Source organism: Venturia canescens, chromosome 4 (assembly GCF_019457755.1).
Source record: "Venturia canescens isolate UGA chromosome 4, ASM1945775v1, whole genome shotgun sequence".
NCBI classification, from domain to species: domain Eukaryota; kingdom Metazoa; phylum Arthropoda; class Insecta; order Hymenoptera; family Ichneumonidae; genus Venturia; species Venturia canescens.
In genome coordinates, this window is record NC_057424.1 from 12,856,811 (window position 1) to 12,881,157 (window position 24,347).

The window sequence follows — 24,347 nt, forward strand, 5'->3', positions numbered from 1 at the left end:
ATCACACGTATCAATGTAATATGCAAAGACTTATCAAGCCCAACATCGTTGAGATGCAACGAGATTCTTCCTGCTACATTTCATTTATCTCTACTTTTTAATTGCTTACATTCTTCGTGGGAACTCGATAGTATTTGTTGCGATTTCTCGCACCACGGTCTGCATCGAATGCGGAATGAAAATTCAGGATTTCGAGCATGAGAACGGTTAGCGTGATCCTCGTTCGAGGCCCTTTATTTACGGGGAATGTAGGAAATATTTTCCGCCCTGAGGCCAAACAACGGTGATTGCTCCTCATTCTGATAGATATTTGATCAACTTGAAATTTAAATAACACAGCTGTTTTATTATAATATGGGAGAATATTCAAATGACGACGTAGGATAATTAAAAATACGATAAACAACGGTTTTATTCGGGGAAATGGTTAATTGGAGGTGAATAAGCGGTGTTTGAGTTCCCGAAGCCGATCAACACCGATGTAACCAGAATCTGGGTTACGAAATGGGTAATTAAAATATCGGGATAAAAAAAGCGAAGCTCGATCGCCGCCGGAGAGTTCAATCGGAGAGGGAGCGAGCGAGGGAAGGTGAACGAGGACCGAGCTAGCGCAACCGGTAGCGAAATCGTGCACGAAGAAATCATTCGTCCGCACGCAGGAGCGATCGGAGCTACTCGGGAGAAAAAGAGAGAGCCACCGAAGTAGAAATGAATCTACGTATCCACATGTACACATTTTACGAGAGTCAATCCGTCGGGATTAAACGACTCCCCAGGACGGTGAAAAAAGAGAAAATCGATCGAGCTGCTCCGGAAGTCTCTCCCTCTCTCTCTACTCGGTGGACACAGTGGCTCGGGGAGAACGCCGACGAGTGTGTACCCAGCTGATGTGCTCGTAGATAAAATATGACGAGAAGCTCGGAGACTGAAAAAGAGATTAAGCGCGAGATGTAATGTAGAAAATGAGAGAGAGAGAGAGAAAGAGAGAGAGAGAGAGAGAGGAAGAAACTGTTTTGAGAGCGTGCGGTAGCGACTGTGAGAGATGCAGATAAACTCACGAAACAATCTCTCTCGGGAGCCAAGTCACCGCGAATAACGACTCACCTCGTTATACTCCCCAGTAAATTTAATACATAACTATATACATTCAGATCGAAGGTATTTTCTCTCTCTCTCTCTCTTTCTCTCGATATCGTTAACAGCCATCAATATCTTTCACGAATGTTGCATCGGTCATCAATTCAACTTTGGTCCGAGACCTTTGGAGATTCAATCGATGGAAAAGAGGCCCAAGAATTTGTTCGGTTGCGATGTTTATCGAATAGCAACACTCCTACGCTCATAAATTATAGTCCCAGTGCGTGTTACGCTAACAATACTTTCGTATCACGAGCTCTGCGAGCACACTGCGCAAAAGTTTGTTTGAATTTTCCCCGCTTTTTTCAACTCCCTTTTCAGCATCGAGGTACTTCCGTTTCGTCGATTTTTCACCAGCTCGTTTCGTAATCAAGCGATACGGAACATTATCGTCTTCGGAAAGCTTCCAAAAATACACGTCGTTGGAGACTGAATTCGGAAAATTCAGCCCGATCCCTGAGAGCTTAAAGCCCGATACGGAATATCGTCTTTGACTATGAAATGTGCGCGCGCGCGTGTGTGTGTGTAAAATATTTCTGGAGAGAGGACGAAAGGAGGAGAGTAAAGTCGTTTTACGCACCGCCACTCCGAGAACAATACCGTGTTTATCATTTGGCGAGCTGCGGTGGGTGGTCCTCGAACTCTTCCGTAGACACTGTCGTCCCGTGTGCTCCGAGATACGATACAATCTTCTTCTTCTTCTTCCTCCTCGTCTCGTCCAATGTTTTGAGGGACGAGGGACTCGTCTCGATATCTCTTCTCCACCCTTCTATTCTATTATAAAGGTACTTTGTGCCGCTTCTGTTGGCACTTCTGTGCGTAGCTCTCTCCCCCTGCAGCCTCTTCGTCAAACTCTTTCGGTCCATTCTTTCCTCTCATCTCGTGTAAGATGGTAGTTGAAAACTTCGGGCTCGGCAGCTTCTGATCACGTATGGAATTCTTTACGCAGGCATTGATAACATTTCAGACCGAATTCGCTCGGAGTCTTTATAGAAATTGCTGTTCGCGTTAACGGAAAATATGCTCCGAGTGCAATTGATGGGAGGATCGTTCCGTTGGAGTTGCTGGGAAGAAAATGCTCATTCAAATGCCGCACGAACGAATTCGAAGTTTCGTTTTTTTCGAATTCGTTTTCTTTCGAACGTACTCCGTTTGCGAGACTTTCGAAGATAATTGAAGGGCCTGCTGTGGACGAGGCGAGTTACGTAGATCTGGGAATGAATCGACTTGAATCTGGGCTTTCACATTTTGCAGAGGAAAATTGTCCTAGTGAGCAGAGATTTCGAAAAATAGAAAGCACGCTGAAAAATTCTGTGCCGGCATTTATGGAGAAGCTTCGAGCGATAAAATAACAGGCGTCGAGGGGCCCCCGGAAAATATGCAACCGGTGCACCGTCCCGGCACGGCTGATAGAACAAACCGCGGGGCCGTTCGATCGATCGGTTGTTCGTTGTTACTTGAGCTCGTTCCTTTCCTCTCTCGTTGCGTGCATATCCGAGTGTGGCTGATCGTACATTCGGAGTGTCTCTCTCACTCGAGCGATTCGGTATATTTCGTTTTTTTTTAATCTTCGCTCGCGCGCAGCGCCATCTCGCGGTCTCTCATTTATTTTTTCACCATCTCTTTCTCTCGCACTCTCCGTTTCTCTCGTTTTGAGTCGCTCATTAAGTAGATAGAGAGTCGGCGAAGATCAAAGCCCGTCTCGGTGAGGCCCGCTTAATACCGGGTGGCAAGTTTAAAGTGTCGTAAAAATTATTAACTGCCGCCATGCGGTGCTTATCGACGATCGAACTGGGCCTTCGAACAGCCCCACGGAGAGACGTTTTCGTTCTTCTTTTTCGCGTTTTTTTTTATTTTTTTATTTTTTCGTGTTTTTCTCCTTTTTCTATCTCTCCTTTTCTCGCAGCTCTTTCAACTCCCCTCGCTCTCTTTCCTTTTGCGCACACAACGCTGCTGTTGTTCGGAGCACCTGACAACGTTTTTTTTTCTCGGCTGCAATACACCGTGGACGATTTGACGATTTTCTTCGAACCTCCGCGCGTCTCGCGAAATTCGATTATTGTACGAAGGCTTTTGAAAAACCAACCGTTTCTCGTTGAAGTAGTTTTATGAAGAGGGATAAAAGGAAATGAACTGCGGCGCGGGGCAATTTATGGGACCGTGTAAAAACCATTCGATCGCAATGTGAACATCCTTAACGAGATATTTACCGTTCGAATCATTAAACTCTTATATATACTCCCGATGCTCTATCACAAACATTAATGTATACATAACTCTCTCGTTATTCCTCCATCCCCGAGAGAACTTGCACTTCTCGACTGCGTTACGTAAACACACACAAAAAACTAACAGCAGCAATAATAACGCTGATAACATTAATCAATGGTTTATTGCACAAGAGGCTTTTCGAGCGAGGAATCTCTGCGAGTCTGCGTGACCCCCGAGAACGTTAATCGATCTTTTATCCCTTGAATTTATCCATTCACGAGCAAATAACCGAAATTGTAATTTGCTCATTTTTTCATTTGACTTTCCTGATTCTCGAGCTCCGGGCGAGCAATCGGCACACACTGTTTATAACGCGCTTCAATTATCCCATCGAACAAAAATACGAGCCAAAGTACTTGAAATTTCGAAGGAAAACATCCGGGGGCAAAACCAACAAAATTTTACCTTCCAAAACGCTACCTGAGAATCCTTTGCCCGGGGGGGGGGGGGGGGGGGGGGAAGCTTTTGGAATTTTCACTGACTCATCGATCTCGAAAATTCTCGCATCCAAAGATCGCAGAGGCCACAAACGTGTGCTCGACCAATTGTGGGATTTTAAATGAATTTACGATCGGCAAGCTTGAAATTTTATCGTGTTTTACGAGTTAAGGGCCCACTCATGCGAGAACAATTTCGAAAGAGACGATTTTTCAAAAAAAACGTCGCTCGTTTCGAGCAGAGCCGCCCGTGGATAAATACTGCGAAATAATTCTCAAATTATGCTTGGCATCGAGCGAGAGTCTATATAAAGTAATGCGTGTATCGTTTACATAAAGGAATAACGAGCGCACGCGGATTGCGGCATCGCTTTGTAGTAAAATCGAACCGGAAGTAACTCCTCTCTCGTCGCGCCATTCATTCTGCCTCTTCTTCGACAGCGCGCGAGACTTGCATCAATGAACACGCTACAGTAATATCGTCGGGGGGCAGGCGAGTCAGAATCGTACACGACGTGAATATACGTACGCGGCGAGTTATGCATGTATAAAAGCATCGTCTACATAACCGATAAATATTCATTCGTTTTTCATTATCATTGTCTCATTTTGTATCCTCTTTTCCGCATCGCACAAGATTCGATGAATTTCAGGCGTTCGAAGCGTCGTTCGAACATACTAATTTCGTGAAATTCATTTCTCAATCGCGATTCGCGTACAACGCATCACGGAAGCTTTTTACATTTCAGTCAATTTTAAGATGTCGCAGGGGCCGTCTTGATTGTTGAGAAAACTATCGATTCGCGTCGAACCGAATTGAGGTACGACGAATCAATTTCACAATAAATTCAGTACCCAGATATCCACCGAGTCGATTCTGTGAGTTTCAATGAAAAATAATAAATATCGATAGTGATTTAAAAAAAAGGAGAGAAATTGGGAAACCAGCCGACTTTTACAGAGGCAGGGAAGTAAAAACCACCGTGTAAATGCAACTTCTTCGTCTTCTTCCATTCACGAAAAGACGCTGTGGATGTGGAGTGTACTTCATTAAATGTTTTTCCGAATCATCGAGGCAAAAATTACTATGTTTTTATAGTAGCGTCGGAGCATATTGATATGTAATAATAATCGCTACAGAGAGTCTGTCAAATAATGCAAAAGTTTGGGAAACCATTACCATAGTCCATAGTAAAGAACGCGCTGCGCTGTACGGACCACCGTGCGTGAGCTAACAGTCGATGAGCGCGCGCTCTCTCGTGTCTGAATATGCAATTTTTCTCATGATATTTCGACTGTATATCTCATTGAAAATAATTAATTTTTCGGAAAAAAATAATGATTGAGGTAATCAAATACGGTTTTCGTCCGATCAACAATGATCGCATTCAAAATCAAAATAACGTAAAAGGAAAAGAACTGTTTGAATCGAATGACGTTTTAAATGTCGTCGAAACAGAAATAAGTTTAGTGGATGAGTTGACAGTGTTGTCCGTTTCTCAATTTTCCATGGAGAATGGACTGTGCCCTCTGGGAAATAATAAAATTTTCGAAATTGTGCATTAGAGCACTCTCTCGAATGCAACAATATTTTCTCGATCGAGACATGATAAAAAATAATAATTTTATTTTGTTAAATAATGCGAAAAGTAATAATTCCCATATGCGCCTGCTTCAAATTGCATCTAAAAAGTTATGAAATTGGCCGCATAGTGTGACACTGCAGACGCTGCGCACGGTCCCTATATCAATAAAAATGAAAACCGAGTGAATTTTTATAAAAAGCATAGTAAATAATGAATATACGAAAAATCGCATTCTTTCGTATTTTCCTTTTCACCGCACTGAATTTACTCAATAACACAGGAAAATTCATGCGCCCCCTCCATTATGTGAGGGGTTGCGAGTATAAACATGAAAATAAACTAGTGGCGCATAGTAAAATTTCAAGCAATCGCTTCCTTCATAAGTGGACTTTGTCAAGTAAATCTTTGGCGAAAAGAAAATTTACTTCTTTTCGGACGGTGCGACCGAACGTTACGAAAATTTTCGACATTTCACCAATTTGTCCAGTCGAATTCGCCAATTTTTAACATATTTCACCAAAGCACGAGTGACATTCGGATATCGATACATCGCGTTCGATGTAAGATTCTCACAGAGACCTAAATTTTGCCTGTCGTACGTAGTAAAATTTGAGAGAACTGCTTTCGGTATAAAAATTACTATGGACTTTGGTGAATAATGCAATGGAATGGCGATATACAACAGCGCTGCTACAAAACATAGCAAAACATAGCGATTCTTGGAAAAATCGATCCTTAGATCGGCATCGGTAGGTCACGCGAACGTTCGTTTGTTGACATTTCTACAGAGTGAATTGTGCACGCGCGGCGCGCGATCACTAGCTTCGTATTTCGTTGTTCTTTCGCGCAGTTATCGATGCGGACGCGTCGGAGCCTCTGAATTTTTCAACCGAAGATCATTCTTGCACGTAATTCACTTTTTTCTCAAATATAAAAATGTCCATTATCAATTACAGCGATGTACGCCGCGCCGTTCAGTTTCGAGGGCTATTAATTCACTGCACAGCAGCCAGCTCGAAAGAGCTCGTCGAGTGTGGAATAAGCCGCGTCGATTGAGATACGAGAATGCAAACGGCTGCGTGTTTCTCTCCTGTTTTCATTTAAAAACGAAAAAAAAATCGAATAAAAATAAGCTACCGAAATACGGTTTTCATTTTTGTTAAATCCTTAATTTTCTTCCTTTTTTTTCTTACAACTCGTACGATCACACGTGTGAAATTGTTTCTCGTTGCTTTCGAACGGCAAGGGGTGAGTGGTTCGAATGGGAGCGAGTGAGAAGGAGAAGGAGCGAGAGAGAGAAGGGGAAAAGCGCCGCTGTGGGTGGTCTCGTATTTGTACGATATCTCTTCTCTATCTGTCCTCTTTCAGCGTTTTGCTTCTCCCTCTCCGCAAGGCGACGCGCTCACTCTCATGTATCGCAACACACATATATCGCAGTGGAGAATCTCGGGAGGATTTTTTTCTCGCTCGCACACGCGTTCGTTTAACTTATTAAGAGTGAGAAAAACGATTTTATCTTTCGTCTCGTCTGCTCGTGAGCGACGCACTGTTCGGCATCCTTTTCACCCTGCGGCGCGCACCGCTCACTCGAGTTCTGTCTCTCCGGCTTCTCCTTAACTTTCTTCGTCTTTCGCACACGCTCGCGCGAATTGTCCCGCGCACAGGGTAGATCGACACGCGTATTTATGAGGTATTACTACACACAGCTCGCGATAGATTGTTTCGTATTTGTTACACTGACCTCTGTGCAGCAGCGGGCACCGGAAATTAACTACGGATCTTCTGTTACCCGTTAGCGTGTGTCCTCGAGATTTTCCTCAAAAATTAGTGTAGTCACCTTAGCATTAAATTCGTATGTGAAAACGAGTGAGAATGTCGGTTGGTTTGGTCGCTCGGTTGACGCCGATAGTCCGTTACAGTTTTCGACAAAGCCTCGCTACAAAGTGGCGACTGTTGCGGGTAAAGTTAGAATTACAATTGAGGCCCTAACAAAATGGGGCTAAAACGTTTACAAATAACATTAAATAATATGCAAGCCGAAATTCCTACCTCCCTCGGTGTTTACCCGCTTAGATATGACTGCAAATACCTTTATCATTGTTAATGTTTTCTCTGTAGATAGCCGATATTCCGTGAACAAAACGCCGATTTATTAGCCACACGGTACGAAAAAAAAAAAAGTTGACGCGAAAATGACAGTTTAGATATAATTACGTGAATGACAATTAAATTTATTTAGAAGATATATCTATTGATATACAAATACAAAGAGTTACAGTTGCACGTAAAAGGTGAAGAGAATTCGAATGTGTTGGGTTAAGGCCGTTGCGAGCGTGTGCTGGCCCGTGTCGGTCGAGTCCTTGTGTTGGTAATGTTTTTTGCTCGAGGGGAAATGGTACCGCGTGTGTGGTCCGGTGTTGTTTCTCCTCCTTTCGCCCCGCTGCTGCGGACCGGCGACGCCGCCGAAGAGCATCGAGGCCTCCGCCTCGATCCTGTGTTAAACGCGAGTCTGTACGTGCGCGAGCGCTTGTGTGCAAACGGGAAAGAGACACTCTCTCATCACGGTTGCCTAGCAACCCGAGACGCCGAGCTGAATCCTCCAATCAGCCGAGATCACCCTCGTACTCGGCAATCTCCGGTTCAACTCGCCCACAGCTCCGAGACTCCGCGCAAAGTCGTAATCGTTTCTTTTGCGGGCCCCGGTGCTTCGTCGGAAATTCTCGAAAAGTCGGTTCTACCGACTAAACTCATATTCCAACGAAAAACTTAATTAATACAATTTTTTATAAAAGAACGAAAATCCGCGGCTATGCTGGAGTTTTTTTCCAAGATCCGCGACGGTTGGGGAACTATTTTTTTGTCTTAGTTATCTCGGCGGCCGGCAGAGGGCTATGATGTCGAAACAACTCGAAAGAAAAGCGACGTTTATCGCGCAATATGACGTAAAAAACAAACAATTAATTTTCACGTTCCGAAACGAAGATTACGCAAGGAGGTTTGCAGTGTGATTGTTTTTAACTCCAAAGAGAGTTTGTAATTATTTCGAAAAGCTTTCAAAAAGAGGTGCAGGGTGACTTCGTACTTATCGATGAGAAATGAAAGGTCGCGTGAGATCGAAGGCTCCAGATGGCGTAATATTTTTGTCTGGAGTCTCGGAAGGGGAAGGGGGCTATTGCTGCATGGAATACCCTTTCAAATAATAGTGAGTTACGGGCCTGCGTGTTTGTGCCGAGCCCGGCGATCTCTGAGAGAAGGCAAGGCAACTCTGTGCACATCGGAGAGACCGCAAAGTAAGAAGAGAAAGAGAAAGAGAGAGGGCGAAGAGATGAAAGTGGAAAGAGGGGGTACGATCAACTATGGCCGGCGTGTAAGCCAAGAGGGGCCCCACGAAAGAAATGTGGTCGAGAGTTTCGTTTAGTACGAACTTGGACTGCGTTGAGAGTGGCCGTTCGGGAAGGCGAAGACTCGATCTGAGAGCAAAAGAAAGGCGACGCGGGAGACACTTTACGAAAAATAAACGATTGTGTGTTGCATTAAAAGAAGCCCAACGTAAAGAGCAAGAGCGAGAGATAGCCGAAGGAACGAGTGCATTAAAGAAAAAAACAAGAAAAACAACAGCGTCGTGTTTCAATTAAATCGAGAGTGACGGAATGAAGTTGTGAAAGATCGACATGACGAGAGGTAAACAGAGAAGCAAGGAAGCGTGAAAAAGAGTTTTAACCTTTCATCGGAGAAGCTCACGAAAAAGTGCATCTATCCGCAAGCAATAATAAATCGGTGTTTTTGAACTGTCGATTTCTGTCAACGACATCTTCCTGCCGCATCTCCATGACTTCTCGCTCCCCCTCCGTCTCAACAATTTAAAAACCGTCTATAAAAGTTTCGTAATATTTGTGTCGCGTCCCGGGAGTTTTTTTTCGGTGGTTAAAAGGCCGGTTGTCCCTCCTCGGTTTCTCTCCCGTGTGCGTGTGTAACCGGATGCCAGAGAAGGAAGGAGGCAAGAGGAGTTGGCGCGCGCGCGAGCGAGCTAACGCGCCCCCCCGTGAGTAGAGGGCAATCTCTCTCACTCTCGCGCACTCTTTCTTCTCCCCGTGCACACACCGGTCTGATTATGAAAATTTCTGGAAACTCGATTCTCTCGTGAGCGATCTACGTTTATCGTCTCAAGTCCCTTTCGCTTTAAAGCAGAACTCGCTCAACAGCTGTACGCCACCACGCAACGATCGGAAGGAAACTTTTGGAATTTTGTGAAAAGTACATTTTTTTTCAAACGTATTTTATTATCTCATCGCGCTCACCTGACAGTCCAGCTGCGCAGTTCAATCTTACGAAATATAAATATATGAAACAATTTATATTTATATTGACAAAGCCCTATTTATAAATCACGTATCCACACGTATATGTTAAAAAAAAAGACGAAAAGGCTCGTCTCATCCCCCGCGCGAGGTTCGCCCGTGTGTATCTCGTAAGTCGGTGTGTAGTGGCCGAGCCACGAGGAATTTCTCTCGCCCGATCTCCGGAGCGAGCGTTCCTCGAGTTTACGAAGGAGACTCGCAGAGAAGAAGAAAAAGAGAGAGAAAGATAACCGTTTATATCTATATACGATTGACGTATTCGCATATTAAATATTACTCGGTTTACGATAAACGTAAACAGAAATATTACGAAACAAGAAACTTGGCTCGGAGTGCATTAAGGATATCCGGAGATCAAGGGAAATAAACGAATAACGTTGCGCTTCGAAAGTGTGTGAAAACTCGAGAGTGTTTTTATTGTTCCTTGAAGTGGTGAAAAATAAAAAGAAAAATAATAAAAGTAGATGAAATTAAAGGAAAGTTAGTGAATCGCATGAAGAAAGAAGAGGATTCAGTGCTTCCAAGTTTATTGTTTCGTCGTTCTCGTTCGTTCATTGTTTTTCTTTCCTCACGAAAATCGCGTGTTGCTCCTCGTTTTAATTTTAGTCACAAATATAAATAGCAAGCGTAAAATACAACGACAGTGGAGTGGATATTTTGGGAATTTAGTAATATTAGAGAAATCAGTTGAATATTATATCTGTGCGCGGTGTTGGGGCAGATGCATGACGGATCATGGTCTCTGCGTCCGGCCCTACAGGGATCCTAGCGGGACGCCCTACTGCGACTCAGCACCATCAACAGCATCAACATCAAAGCTCCTTCCAACACTCGCAATCCCAGCAAAATGCCAACTCAAATACCAATTCGCGTGGCCGTTGTTCCAACAATTCCAAAAATACGAGTCCTTGCAACGTCTCGAACAACAACAACAACAACAACAACAACAACAACAACAACAATGTTCCTTCAGAGAATACGAAGCACAGGCACGAGTCCGACCTTTATGTCAGGCCGAGCTGGACCGATGCCGCTATCGCGTTGGATCAACTCGAAAAGGTAATTTCAAAATCCTCCATTAGCAGCTCAACTTGGTTTTTTTTTCTCATGACAATAACAGTGGCCAAAAGTAAATGACGAAAATATGGAAAATGAATTGAACACTTTATCGTGAAATATTTGTATAAATTATTAGGATTATTGAGAGTAATATTCGGGCAGTAAAAAAACTCGTGATCGCCGAACCTTCGTAAATGTGAAAATTATCAGGATTTCGAAATTGGAATACAGAGCAGTGAAGTAATCGAGGTGGTTTCGCGTGTCTGCAGGCTGCGAGCTCTAGAACGATCGATCGATGCGAGGGCTCACGTCCTGTGCAGCCAGGACGAGCGTCGGTGTCACCTCGCGACGAAAAAATGTCTCGTTTGGATTCTCGTGACTCGTAATAGAAATTGAAAATTCGTCGGTGTGCTTCGAAAAGCACGAGGCGAACCGACGGACAAAAGATCCGCGAAAAACACGTTCATCCCACTTTCTCAATCGCTCTTCGGACGCATGAAAATGGAGAAAAGATGAAATATTTGAATCAGCTCCCGGGTCGTGCGAGTAGCATCATTTTTTCTCCTCCGGTCCGATGCTTCTGCGTGGCTATTGAACCTGACCGCGCACTTGGGGCGGTTCAGTCCCCGAAAAAGCCATCCCGAGTCCCGAGGAGCTCTGTACCAAACGCACAGAACTATGTACTGTGTGTGCCCCTCTCTACAATGGTCGAAGAAACCTCGTTTCTCAGAATACTTTTTCCTCTTCTACGGGGGGGGGGGGGGGGGGGGGGGGGAGCTGAGGCCCAGCGGACACACACGGATGTAGCGTCGGCGATCCCAGCGACACGAAAATCTTTCGGCACTTATTCTCTCCTGGAATTCACTGCTGTGTCCTGCTCCTATTTCTACGAGCAACAAGAAGTCCCCTTCCTCTCGTTCCCTCGATCGAATCTCTCGAGCGCTCAATTAAGGCATAACTGGATGGACAGCTCGACCAAAAATTATGTCTGATTGGAATTTCCGTACTTCCTGATGCAATAAAAATCTGAAAAAATTCATCAACATTTGGAAATCTACGAACAACAATTATCAATAATAATATTGCCCAAAAGTTAATAACAAATCGTTTAAACAATTAATTATTCAATAATTTTGCGGTGAGCCTATTGCTTTTTTTTTACGAATCAAATGTGTGTATTTTTTTCCAAATGCTCATGAATTTTTTCCGAATTTTCGTGGATCTTTGAAATTTCTTGAAATAATTTTGAAAGAAAATTTTTTAAAATTTGAATTTTGGATATGTTTTAGACGACATATTTACCATCATTTTTGAAAAGTCTCAAGGTTATCGGATCAAAAGTGTACAAAAGAGCCACTTGAAAGATTTAAAAAAGGGAATTTCAAAAATCCACGAAAATTTTGAAAAAAGTCATGAGCATTCAGATAAATGCGCACATTCGATTCGTAAGAAAAAAAAAAAAACAAGGGTTTACTGTGAAATTGTTAAAAAATTATTTATTTAAACAATTTATTAATAACTTTTGGGCAATATTATTATTGATAATTGTAGTGCATAACTTTCCAAATGTTGCTGAATTTTTTCAGATTCTTACTGCATCACGAAGTACGGAAATTTCGATCAGGTACAATTTATCGGCTGGGCTATTCATCCAGTAATACCTTAAAAGAAATTTATCAAATTTCGTGATAACGTTCTTCAACATCAAGTGCGAGGAGACCATTTTTTTCAAAATTTTATTCTGCTTAGTTATCGAGTTATTACATCGAGTAATTAAAAAATTTGTATTGTCAAATTTGGCACCAAAGAATATGTTCACCAAATTTTATTAAATTCTCATAATTTTGAAATTTTTCATGTATTTAACATGGTTTAGCATGCGGCAAGATTGTATCGTCGCTAGCCACCCTCCTCAACACCCCACCACCGATTTTGAAGGCTTACATTTCTATTTGAAAATCCATTTCCTTCCTGGCTATCGAAGCACGCATTTATCCGTGTCCACGCGCTGCGAACGATTCTTTCGGCGTTTGAGCCGAGCGCGGAAGTCACTCCGAGACCACCCGTATCGCCTTTTATATAGACCGGTCGCTCCCCCCCCCCCGCGCCTTCGTAATTCAAATCGCCTCCGAGGAATCGTATTCCCATTCTTCGGCCGCGCAACAACACCCTCTCGCTCCCAATCGATCTCCTTCCACTCGCGCGTTATCATCGATTTCGTAACATTGTGGGTGCACACGCCAAGAAACACGAAGATTATTTCGCTCTCGCCAATCGTCCCGATGTTCTCGAACCTTGGAAAAAGCCCGTCAACGCTCATAAATTTTTGTTTAAATTATTCAATGTTTTGAAAGCTTTACACTGCTCATCGGTGCAAGGTCGAAAGATCCTGAGACAAAATATCCCGACATAATATCCTCGATTTGGAAGTGTCCTACGACGCACCTGTGAGACTGAATGTCTTGGATATTTTTTGCGTGTGTGCGACGACGCTCAAGTTCGCAACGTCGGAGCCCAACGAAAAGAACGAAAAAAAGATTTGTAACCACCAATTTTTTGTTTCACGAGTTGAAAAACTACGAATTGCAAATTCCGCGAGGGAACAAAATTGTAGATTTGCTGGAATTATTCGAGTTTCAGCGTCATTATGTGCGTGCGTGTTTTCATTGGAATAAGGAGCAAAAAATTTGAACGGTTTCATGAAACCTGGTGCCCGCTAATCGGGGGATGAAACTTGCTCTCAAAATCTATTTTGAATTTATAATATTTCATCGCTTTCGTTAAAATACCTGTGTTTGCGTCTCCAGCGAGAAAAAAAATCGTTTCGTAGAGCACACATCGAAGGTATGGAGACTACGGGAGTTTTACGATCGAAGCGAATATACTCGGTGAATAGGGAAGACACACCGTCACACATTTCATGGGTATGCACAACAGGTTTGCACAACGAGGCATAACGAAAGCGAAAATACAACTGAAAAGTAGACGTGGCACAAAATATAGGGATCGTGAATTATGTAAGGTGGATCTTCAAAGGGAAGAGGCCGCTCTTTTCGTTGCCGAGGAGAGACGGTACGTATTCGGGAAAAAAGTGGAGCCTCGGCGTGAAAAATCGTCGGGCGACTATCCGATCGGGGAGTGTCTTTCGGAGGCGAGACCGAGAGAAAAATGGGCGAGAGATTTTCCGATATTGACATTTCGAAGGTTTGTGCGCGCGGTTGTATTTCGACGTGAAAATCGAGCCTCGATTTCGGGAACGCTTCATTATCGGATTTTCCTCGAAAGTTTTCGTCCCTCAATAGCCCGCACTTTGATTCTGCTTAATTTGTGACTCGGCTCGATACTTGGAAAATCCCTCGGGCTCGCACTCAAAGTTCATCGCCGATGAATTTTTTAAGCTTGAGAGAATAATTCAGCGCTTTTTCGTATTCAATCGTTGGAGCGCCTCCGGCTCACAATGTTTTGGCCCGCAATTTAACTTTTCCAAAGTTCAAACTCTTTCCTTTCGTTTTTTACTCGCCTCGACACAATGCTGGCCATTCAAGCTCGCACGTACAACGAACACGTTCAAATTTGTGTCTTCTCGCTCTCTCTCTCTCTTGGTCGATTACGCGAGTACGCGCAAAGTATATCTGTATACATATATTGTGCGTGAGGATGCCGAAGGATTAAAGGGCGCCGACTTCGTGTGCGGCTACCATACTGTGTAATAATCCAGAGGGTCCTCTTGATGCTTCATGCATATGCCCTAAGAGTCAGCTCGAGCCGCTCTCAAAAAGGGCGGCCTCACAGTCTCCGAAGAAATTTTTTCTCCCTCTCTCTCCCCCCTTTATCTCGGCAACGTTCTACAATTCACTGGATCTTTCTCGTTTTGCCATACGTAAATTCGTCGATCCGTGAGGTCCAACAGAACTATTTTATTCGTTCCTCGCCGCGCTCTCCTTTCATTTATTTATCTCTCACAAATTCAGTGATTTATTCTCGATCTTTCCTCGATGCAAATACATTAAATCGGGGAGACTCGTATTATTTGTACGAATCGGACACTTTCTCTCTTCATTTTGTATGCCCGCGCGACAAACTCACGAGATTCTTTAGCGTTCTTAATCTACGATGAATAGGGAATACGCGATGTTTTTTCGGGTCTTTTGGATTTCGTGTATTCTCATAAATATCACAAATTCATGTTACTTTTGAGGGGTGTAAATTTTGAATAATTTGCCAAACATTTTTTTAATCGCTCATAAATGAAGGACAAACGTTTACGCGAGTGCGAGGGAAATTCGAGGCTTTTGACTCCTCTCGAATGGAGAACGCGTCGACTGTTTTGAATGGCAAATTTGCAATCGTTTCTCGCGATTGTCACAGTCGTGACTGGACGTCCGAGGACCGATGGCTCGTCGGATCTCGATCTCACGGTAATTCGAATTCTTGGAAGGTTTCCATCGATATTTTCACCGGGAGAAGTGTGCGTGAGGAGAAACGTCAAAGCGGGGAGATAAAAATCGCGAAATTCTCGTCTTCGCGGATCTGCATCTTGAATAATAAAACTGTTGCGCGAGATGCGAGTAAAAGGAGGCAAAAGTGACCGAGACGTATCGTAAGAAGCAATGAATCCGTTTCGAGCGAATTATTTGAATGCGGCTGCGGATGTTTTGTAAAATCGATAAATTCGATAAACGCTCTCGAGCGCGTTTGTGCCACATTTTCCAATATCCTTTATTTCCCCTCTCATTTTTCGCTCCTTTTCTCCTCTCCTTTTGAATCGAGGCTCTCTGCTCTGTGACAGTAGTGAGCGCCTAACATATCATGCACGCGGTAAGCTCGAGTTCGTGTTCCGTGCATGCGAGAAGGAATTGACGAGATAGAGAAAGAGTAAAAGCCGGAGGTTCGGCGGCGGCGGGAGAGAGAGGGAGGGAGCGGGAGGAAAAAGGAAAAGAAGGAGAAAGACGAGCGCGGAGGGACCACCGTGCTTGACACGAGATCCTGTTATGCCCCGTGCCTGCACTCTTTCTTTCTTTCTTTCTTCCTCTCCTCGTCACGCGCACACTCGCGCATCGAGCAACCATTTAAAAATGCGACTCCGTAAATTCATTCGTCGCTCGTTTCGCCAAAAATAAATAAACTCGGACAAGAGAAAAACGAGGAATCTTCATCTCCCCCTTTGAATTGAGAATGTTTGAATAAAAGAGTGGAAAAACAACCAATTTTCAAGTTAGTTTCGATCGGTGATATCGTTGAAAGAACACAGACACGCGCTCGATTCGAAAAACGGGCCATTCACCTCATTTTTATGATCAATCTTCCAAATAAATCCGAGATATTCCGCTTCATTAGAAAATCAGTCTCTCGCTATTTTTTGCAAACCTCTCAGGGGCTCGACGGAACCTCGACAGTTTACAGATGTATCGAATTTCAAAAGATTTGTCAAGTATCTTCCACTTGGTTCGCAACATCATCGAAGTATCGAAACTCGGAGGAAAAATAATTGAAATCAGCACCAAATTCATTTCCGCCTCCACTAAATCTCTCCTCACTGGACGAATAACGATTTATTTTTCTGTTTTTTTCTAAACGCCTTTGCTTTAATCCCTCTCGTTGAGTGCGTATCGAAAATGCCAGAGTGGCAGCCCCGCACGTCCCGTTGACCCTCGCCCGTTCGGTGTTCCGCTACCGTGTGTCGTTGCACTTGCCGCCGCTCGAATTCCTCTTCCTCTTCGGGTACGCTCATTCCGTCATGCAAAAAGACACGTAGCGCGAGCAGGTCCAACGGATGACCGAGTCGTAAGAGCAACGTCGCTTGGCGTCAGAAGGGATTAAAGTGCCGATCGAACGGTCCAGGAGTTTGGTCCTTTTCGGTATAAAAAACAAGGGAGAACGACTCGGTCGCTCGTTCTCGATGTGTGCCATGTGGTCAACGAGTCCCGGAGGATGAGAACCGGGTGAATCTATGTATAGTAGTACGAAGCCGGAGAAGGAGAGGGCGCTCGTGTCTTTCTCTCTCTCTCTCTCTCACACAGGAGCTTCGAAAGTTCCTCTCGCGTATAAGGTTACCCGCGCCAGCGGAGTGGCCCGTCGTACGCGAAGTTAATTGGCTGGAAAACCTTGCTATTCGATACTCGCCCGGCTACCGCCCCGAGATACGTGTGTACCCGGGCGCTGTCTCTGTTATAAACGAAAAACCAAAATAATCCAACGCGAAAAACACAAGCTTTCTCCGCACCCTGCCGCGGGCTTCTTAAAGTCCGACATAAACGGGCTGCGGCGCGGCGAGTACCGCAAATATCATGAGCGCACTGTGCGGAGGGCTTCGAGTTATCGAGCAGTGCACCGCGATGGAAACAGAACGAAACGCGCTCCCTTGGCGAGATGATGAATGAATCGAGGAAAGTGCGTCGAGTCTCTAAAATTAATGACGCTGATCGCAGTGCCGAAGAAATGTTCGATTTCATTGAATAAAATACCATTTCTTGGCCTCCGCGACCCGAATCACCAATTCTAGAGTAACTCAATCGTGGGAGTATGCAGCGCGAGGGAATTGGGACATTAGAATTCAATAGAAAAATAATCCGCTCGGGATCATCGGCGCTTATTGAAACTGACGAAATGAGGCAGTATTTTGCGCCCATGCCCCAATCGCGTCGCATCAAATAAGAAAGTCGAACTTACCTCTCTCGTTCAACCACTATTTTGCTGAACTCTGACGCCATATTCGGCCGAACCTTTGATTCATCCTCGGCCCCTTCCTCGATTTTCTTTCGCCTTGATCCGTTTCAACGTTTCTTCTGTCCTTTCCCTCTCTCTTTCTCTCGAACACAAGAGATAGGTATTGTTGCGGGTGGTCCATCGAGCACATTGTCAGTGTGGCCACCAGGTAGGGCGCAGCGTTGCCGCTCTTGCAATATTGCGGCACAGAAACATGCAAGAAAGAACGGGAGAATAGAGAGAGAGAGAGAGAGAGAGAGAGAGAGAAGAGACGACGAGATGGGGATGAAAAGGGTGCGAGTGAGAGGGAGGGACTCTCGTTTATGCTCGCAGATCTTCTGAACTTAGGAATACACGCACACATCGAGATGTGCATGCGTACGCATACAAGTCAGTAGCTTTTTACTTTTTTCCCCCCCAGCATCTCAGGTTCTTTATGCGCTTCCGAGTGTTTCCTCCGTTTCTCCTTGCCCGCACGGGCCTTTTTAATTCTTCTGGCTTTTATCTACGTCGAGAAGTTTGAAACGTTTGTATACATCCCTCTCGGGGCTCTCCCGCGCCACTTATCATCGTCAAAGTCCATCAGGCCAATTTAAAATACCTCGCGCTCCCGTCGTTTCACCTTTATATACCGAGCGGTGTGCGGCAACCCGCGTTACAAACCGCTCACACGCGTCTCTCGTAGTAATAATAGATATGGAGGGAGGATAAATTAGAAACGCGCTTTTATGCCTGACAACTTTTGCCTTCTATTGATTTACTTTTTTTCATTCTCTTTTCATATTCTCAAATGGAACGGAGATGTGTATTTTTATGAGCCATTTCGAGCCTTGATGAATCTTGGCCCTTTTTTTCGTTTGCCATGCATTAATTTATTTTCCATATAGGCACGTCGACGCTTTTGGACTATCCGATTTCGTGTTTGGAGCGAAAACTTCGTTACGCGAATCAATTAGCAAAGCAGCGAATTACAAAATTCATTTTATCCAATAAAAAACCGTCGATCAAACTTTTTTTTTCCTTTAATTCGTTTATTTTTGTAAGTACAAAATATTTTTCGCCGTTTGCTACAACGTATGTTTGGCAGACTAGAAAAAAATACGTTAAATCAGTTGAATGTGGTCGACAGCAGTAAGAATAATTTGCTTATCCCCTCATATTTCACGATTTTCACAGCCTAAAGCGAATGTGTGATACTCCAACGGCGATTAAAACGTTTGTTTTTTCTTCTGAATGTTTTTCGGGAGCAGGGCAAGGCGGAAGGTCAGAGGTCAGCGGTATGGATCAGAGCGAGACTGCAGGATCAGTTGAGCCAGCTGGGTTACTTTCTCCAGAGGCACGCGGGGAAGGTGTTGTTCGTAGCGATACTTGCCTTGGCGACGTTCTGCGTCGCTCTCAAATCAGCCCAAGTCCACAGCAAGGTCGAGCAGTTATGGGTCCAGGGTAAGTTTGACGAACGTCGGTTCGCGAATCGGGACTCATCGAATTCGAAATAATGAAGTAATCCGCAAGTATGAAAATTACCGAGAGAACTGAGGAAGATGAAAAAACGAAGGTGCTTGAAGCATTAAAAAAGTGTTTAAATGCTCGCTATTCCGGAGTCGTCCCTCGCATTCCCCGAGCTCTAAAAGTCTCGGAGAGAACTCTCCGAGTCTTGTGGCGCGTCTTGCTCTCGCCAACGAGTACGGGTACATTAGTCGCGAGCTGGGTGGCCCCCTATATTTATCCCGTTCGTTGTGTGCGCGTCTCTCATTCTCTCCTTTTTCCTTTTGCCTCTTTCCATCTCATTCTCGACTATGCCACGTTGTTTTCTCGTGGTACGGTCCATTTCGATTCACAATGTGTCGTCTTATGAATACGCGGAGAGACACGAGCGTGCATGGACGTTGACGAAGGGGCTTGGAACGCTTTCCTTCCTCGCCCAATGAAATCATCGCTCCATTCATTCCTTTAATTAATCAAACAAGTGGTAGACTCATTCCTTTCGGCAATAAGACTTCGGGGACGACTTTTTCTCGACGATTTTTATCTACATAAATATATAAATAGAGACGGCGGGTGATACCCAAGTACGAATAGTTGATAGAAAAAGATGCAGGTTTATGGACGAGAGTTTTTTTAACGCGACGAGAACAGCGCCGGATATCCGTGAGTTCATGCGGGCCCAGTGTTCTCCGCACAAACATCGACCTTGCGCGCTCTCAACCGCATCCGTATACTCGCCCTTCTCTGCGTTTACGTTTTTTTTATTTCTCCCGTGGAATGGGAAAATATTGAATCGTTCGTTGCATTACACTTGGGTAAAAGCGTGGGCGCCTGGAGGAAAGAAAACGAAAATCCCGAGTCCACCCACGACTCGACCGAATCGTTTATTGTTGGGATACGATGCTCGATACTTTTCATTTGTTTATCGCTTTTTCGAGTTGCAAAATATTCCGAGGTTGTTCGAGGTCTTCGACGATCCATCGCCTCGAACGAGTTCATAACGGATATGGCAGAAACGACGAACGGTATCGCGAATATTTACGCACTCTGATTAATATCGCGATGTAAGAGTGTTGAGAAACGAGCTTCTGGAGTATTTTAGACACGCGGAGACGCGAAGTCCATCCGAGAAACGGCGGATCGTCGTACAGACTATTCCAGGAACAATCCGCAGCCCCGGGAACGCCGGAGACGCGCGGCGTCGCGTCACCCACCACCAACACACCGGCAATTTCATCGGCCACAAGCGCAACGACACACTATCAGCGGTCTCCCCTCAAAAGTGAAACGTCCCTTCTTCGCGCTTCTTTCTCTTCAGCATCACCATTTCCTTCTTCTCTTTCGCGTCGTACCCAGGCGAACCAGCGATTCGAGTATAAATGGAATTTTGACCGAGTGCCTCAGCGATCCTCATTTCTCACAGCCGATAAACCCACAAACGCGTATATTCGTCTGTCCCATCATCGATTCTTCACTTTTTCTTATCCCCCAAATTCTAACGTCAGTTCGAGCGAAAACACACATTTCGGAGTTCAGCAATCGTTCGTCAGTTCTTCAGTATTACTTTTTCAAAGGGATAATCCAACGGGATAATCGTAAGGGGAAGGAAGCGCAGCCGAATTTGACAGCGCCTTTGGAAACCGTTCATTCGTAACAGCTCTACGGACGAGTTTAACAGTCATGCGGCGTTTAATCTCTCCGATACTGACGCTATTCGTGAAGGATCCAATCGCAGGAAAGATTAAATTGACAAACGAATAAAAACGCGTCGATTATTACTTGGTTTATCGGCATTGAGGAGTCGCGCGGCTCCTCGTGAAAGTTCGTCTACCGAGAACAGTCGACGAGGCAACGTTTCCCGAGAGAAGCTTCGTCGTATTACGAGAATAGTGTGTATTTCGTATAGATATATATTGGCGTGTATAATACGAAAGAGGAAAAGAGAGAATGAGTCGGCGAGGAAGAGCGGAGGAAGCGGCAGGCAGGCGAGCACGACGACGTGGACGACGAGCGTGCACGAGGGGCCGACCGCGACTGCTTACATCTTCATTAGGCCTCGATGCCTTCGAGCAAGAGCGAGGAACGAAAGAAAGCGAGACGGAGTGAAAGAGGAGTCTAGAAAGGACGCGGAGCATCATGCACCGAAGAGGGAGAACGGAAGATGGACGAAGAGGCACGAGAGACTCGCCGAGAGAGACGGACTGGTTAATATACAGGACTCCGCGCGGTCGAAAGGGAGAAAGAGAGGAAAAAGGGTAAGAGTATATGACCGAGGGGATAGAGAGACGGAGAAGGATGAAGCGGGGAGAGCGAGAGAGACGGAAAGCGACAGGGTGGCTTTGCGAGACTCGACCAAAGAGAGAGCCTGAGGATAAGAGCAGAGTCGGAAGAACCGCGTCCCGTCCAAAGACCCACCAAGAATCTGTTGTTGTTGCTGCATCCAAGCTGGCCGAGCGGCCAACCAACTTGCTGCGGATGCTCCCACACCGAAAGAATAATCAAACAAAATTCACGCTGGAATTCACGATCACGTTTCCCGTCAACGGTATATACTTCATTTTCATCATAATCGATGCTTCCTCGTAGCATTTCGGGACGTTCGTGTGGACTTTGAGATGAGATTATCCTCGCGGCTGTTTCGACTGGCTCGAATTCTCAATTTCTTCCTGTTTCTCTTTAATACTTCTTTAACTCTCACTCCTTTCCGGGCCTTTTCACAGCTCTCGTAGTGAAAAGCCGCATGTTTGCTCACACGAATCTTGTCCGCGCCCAAACTTTTCTTTCTTCCTTTCCTGCTCCTCGCCCCTCCTCTTCGGGATATCTTCACGGAAGCCCATGTGCGCGGCGACACTCCGGAAACGTGCCGACAAGCTTTTCCTGTGACTCCACTCGTGGGAGTTTTCAAGAAATGTTGTCACGGAGGACTCGTCAAAAATGGAAATGGCATCTGCCACGCATTCATTGTTCTCACATTCCCACCAGTTTTCGAGGAATTCGACCACCTTTTCTATATAGCATAATTTCTGCAAAACAGCACACTTTCCGTGTCTCGTGGTAGTCAAAAGAATTTGCAGAGTTCTTCAAAACAGTTGCAACACACATTTTGAAAAGCACTAAATTTCCTCGTCACTGTATCTTTTGCGAATCGCTCTCCCCCCCCAGAATCTTTGCGGCAATCACTCGCCAAAGTTTGCCCCAACGAAACGCTATGAAAAATCAAGCTTCTACATTTGAATTTCCATTCTCCATTCCGCGGATGGACATTTGATCGAAGTATCGTTTGTAAGCTCGATTATTCTCCGAGTCGTATTTTTCGTTTATTTAATCTGTGAATTCACGGATGCCACGCGAAGAAAGAGAGAGAAGCGAGGCGATTCCCCTCGGGTGCATGAGCACCACCGGTATTGGACGGGGCATGGGGCTCGGTTCCGGTGAATGGTCGCGGTGGGTGGCCTGGGTTCTCGCTGGAGCTCTCCGTGTGCGCCAACCGAGAACCATCCAGCCATGCAAGTCTCTTCTCTATCTCTCTCTCTCTCTCTCTTTCTGTCTCCGTTTGAGTCTCGGTCCGAGTAAAGCCAAGAGCGACGGAGCCAGCATAGCCCAGGGACTTGATGGGTAGTAGTATTAGTACGGCGGTGGGCCTCTGCGTGCCTCAGCTCCTCGCCGAGCAGAGTTTGAGCTCTTTTCCTCTCCCTCATTCGACTCCTACTCCCAATCTTGCCTCTCTTTCCATCCTCCTTTCTCTCTTTCTCTTCGTTTCTCTTGATCCTCGGCTCGGTGCCGCCGCAGAAAGAGCCAGAAAGCCAGAGCAGCAGCTAAGCTCGCTCGCTTCGGGGCCTCACTCACAATTCCGTCAAGAAAAAGCCTCCTCCTCTCGCTCTTGTGTTGTCGCTCTCCGCAGCTTCCACAGGGCCTTACACAAACTCGTAACTTCTCCCCGCACCCCGCCCTCTTCTCCATTGCGCCAACGACATACGCAAACCCATACATTTCTCTCTCTTGCTTTTTCGTACCCGTCTCGGTATCTGCGGAATCAAAATACACCCGGATTGCTGGGGGCTAACACCCGCAGGAGCAACCGATGGAAATTCGATCGAGAATTTTTTTTTCAGTTTATACAATTTTCGAAGGCTTTTCCCGACCCTCCGTTCTCGTCATTGTAAAACTCGAGCGAAAATATCACCGTTTCTTGTTCGTAATCGCGTCGGATTTCCTGCAATGGTTACAAAAACCGAGAGTTCACAATTACGTCAATGATTTTTTACATTTCAATGGCACTTGAGTGACGCAAAGTCTCGTCAAGGCTCATTCGCGTGACGAGGAAATCATTTTCATCCTCTGACGAGATAAAACGATGGAGATGCATTCTAACCCTCGATAATATCTTCGAAATCGATGTATTTATTATCGCAGGAAGTGTACCGCGCTGCGCACAGAGTACCGTTTCCTCGTGGTATGCTCGCTTAATTGCCAATTTGTATAAGTACGGATAAAGTGGCCCTTTCCTTGTGAGATGAAAGTCCAGGATGTCCCGGGAAGATCCTCCGTCTCTCTACCTCCGAGCTATGTGGCGGTACCAGTGACTCTCAACCGTGCCAAAACTTTTCTCTTTCTCGCTCTTCCGCACTCTTTTTTTTCTCCCGCGGTGCGTTTTTCTTCGCGGGAGTACGAGATTCTCGGTTCCCGGGCGCGGTGCTCCTCTTTTTTTCGTTATTTTTCTTTCCTTCTGATCCTCTCCGCCAAGAAGAAAAACTACGAAACTCTCCACCTTTTCCTCAATTTTCTCCTTTGAGACCTTTGCGCCTTGCTTGCACACAAAAAACCTCATTTTCGGAGCACAAGAGCTGCAAAAATCTGACGGTAAATATGAGCACATTTGGCACACAAAAAGTGATTTTGTTTTTACAACGAGCCCAGAATGCAGCCCAAAAATAACGAGACCCAGTGAGAGAAACACGTGCAGCGACGAGATTTTTCGACCCCGCTGTTTCTACTTAGAACCTGTCAGAAATTCGTCCGATCTCCCTCGCGTGGGAAAGACCGCGTGTCTACGCGACTTTTCAGAAGATGAAAGAGGGAGCAAATGAAAATACGCGGCTCGAAGCGAAAGGGAAAGGGAGGGAACGAAAAAACGAGAGAAAAATTGGAGGAGGCTCGTGCTCCGGAGAGAGCGGATCTTCAACACGTGCTTTTTATTTTCACACGCCGTTAAACTGTCCACACGTGTGTCTTTCACCCCGCACTCGAATCGATCCAACGGCTCTTCCTTCCCCCGTTTTTCACTTTGACGCACGTTGCACCGAATCCCG

The 24,347-nt window shown here is 45.2% G+C and overlaps 1 protein-coding gene across 3 annotated transcripts in view; it reads left to right on the plus strand.

Moving 5' to 3' along the window:
* The first annotated feature begins 8,543 nt into the window (after positions 1-8,543).
* ptc (protein patched) overlaps positions 8,544-24,347 on the plus strand; it is a 38,197-nt gene continuing 22,393 nt past the window's right edge. Inside the window, exons 1-2 of one of the 3 annotated variants that reach the window (XM_043416674.1) lie at positions 8,544-10,848; positions 18,804-18,996. In XM_043416674.1, coding sequence (XP_043272609.1) covers positions 10,525-10,848; positions 18,804-18,996 — 517 coding nt within the window. In that variant the 5' untranslated portion in view covers positions 8,544-10,524. The remainder of the gene's footprint in view (positions 10,849-18,803; positions 18,997-24,347) is intronic. The other 2 variants (XM_043416671.1, XM_043416673.1) reach the window with 2 other exon arrangements.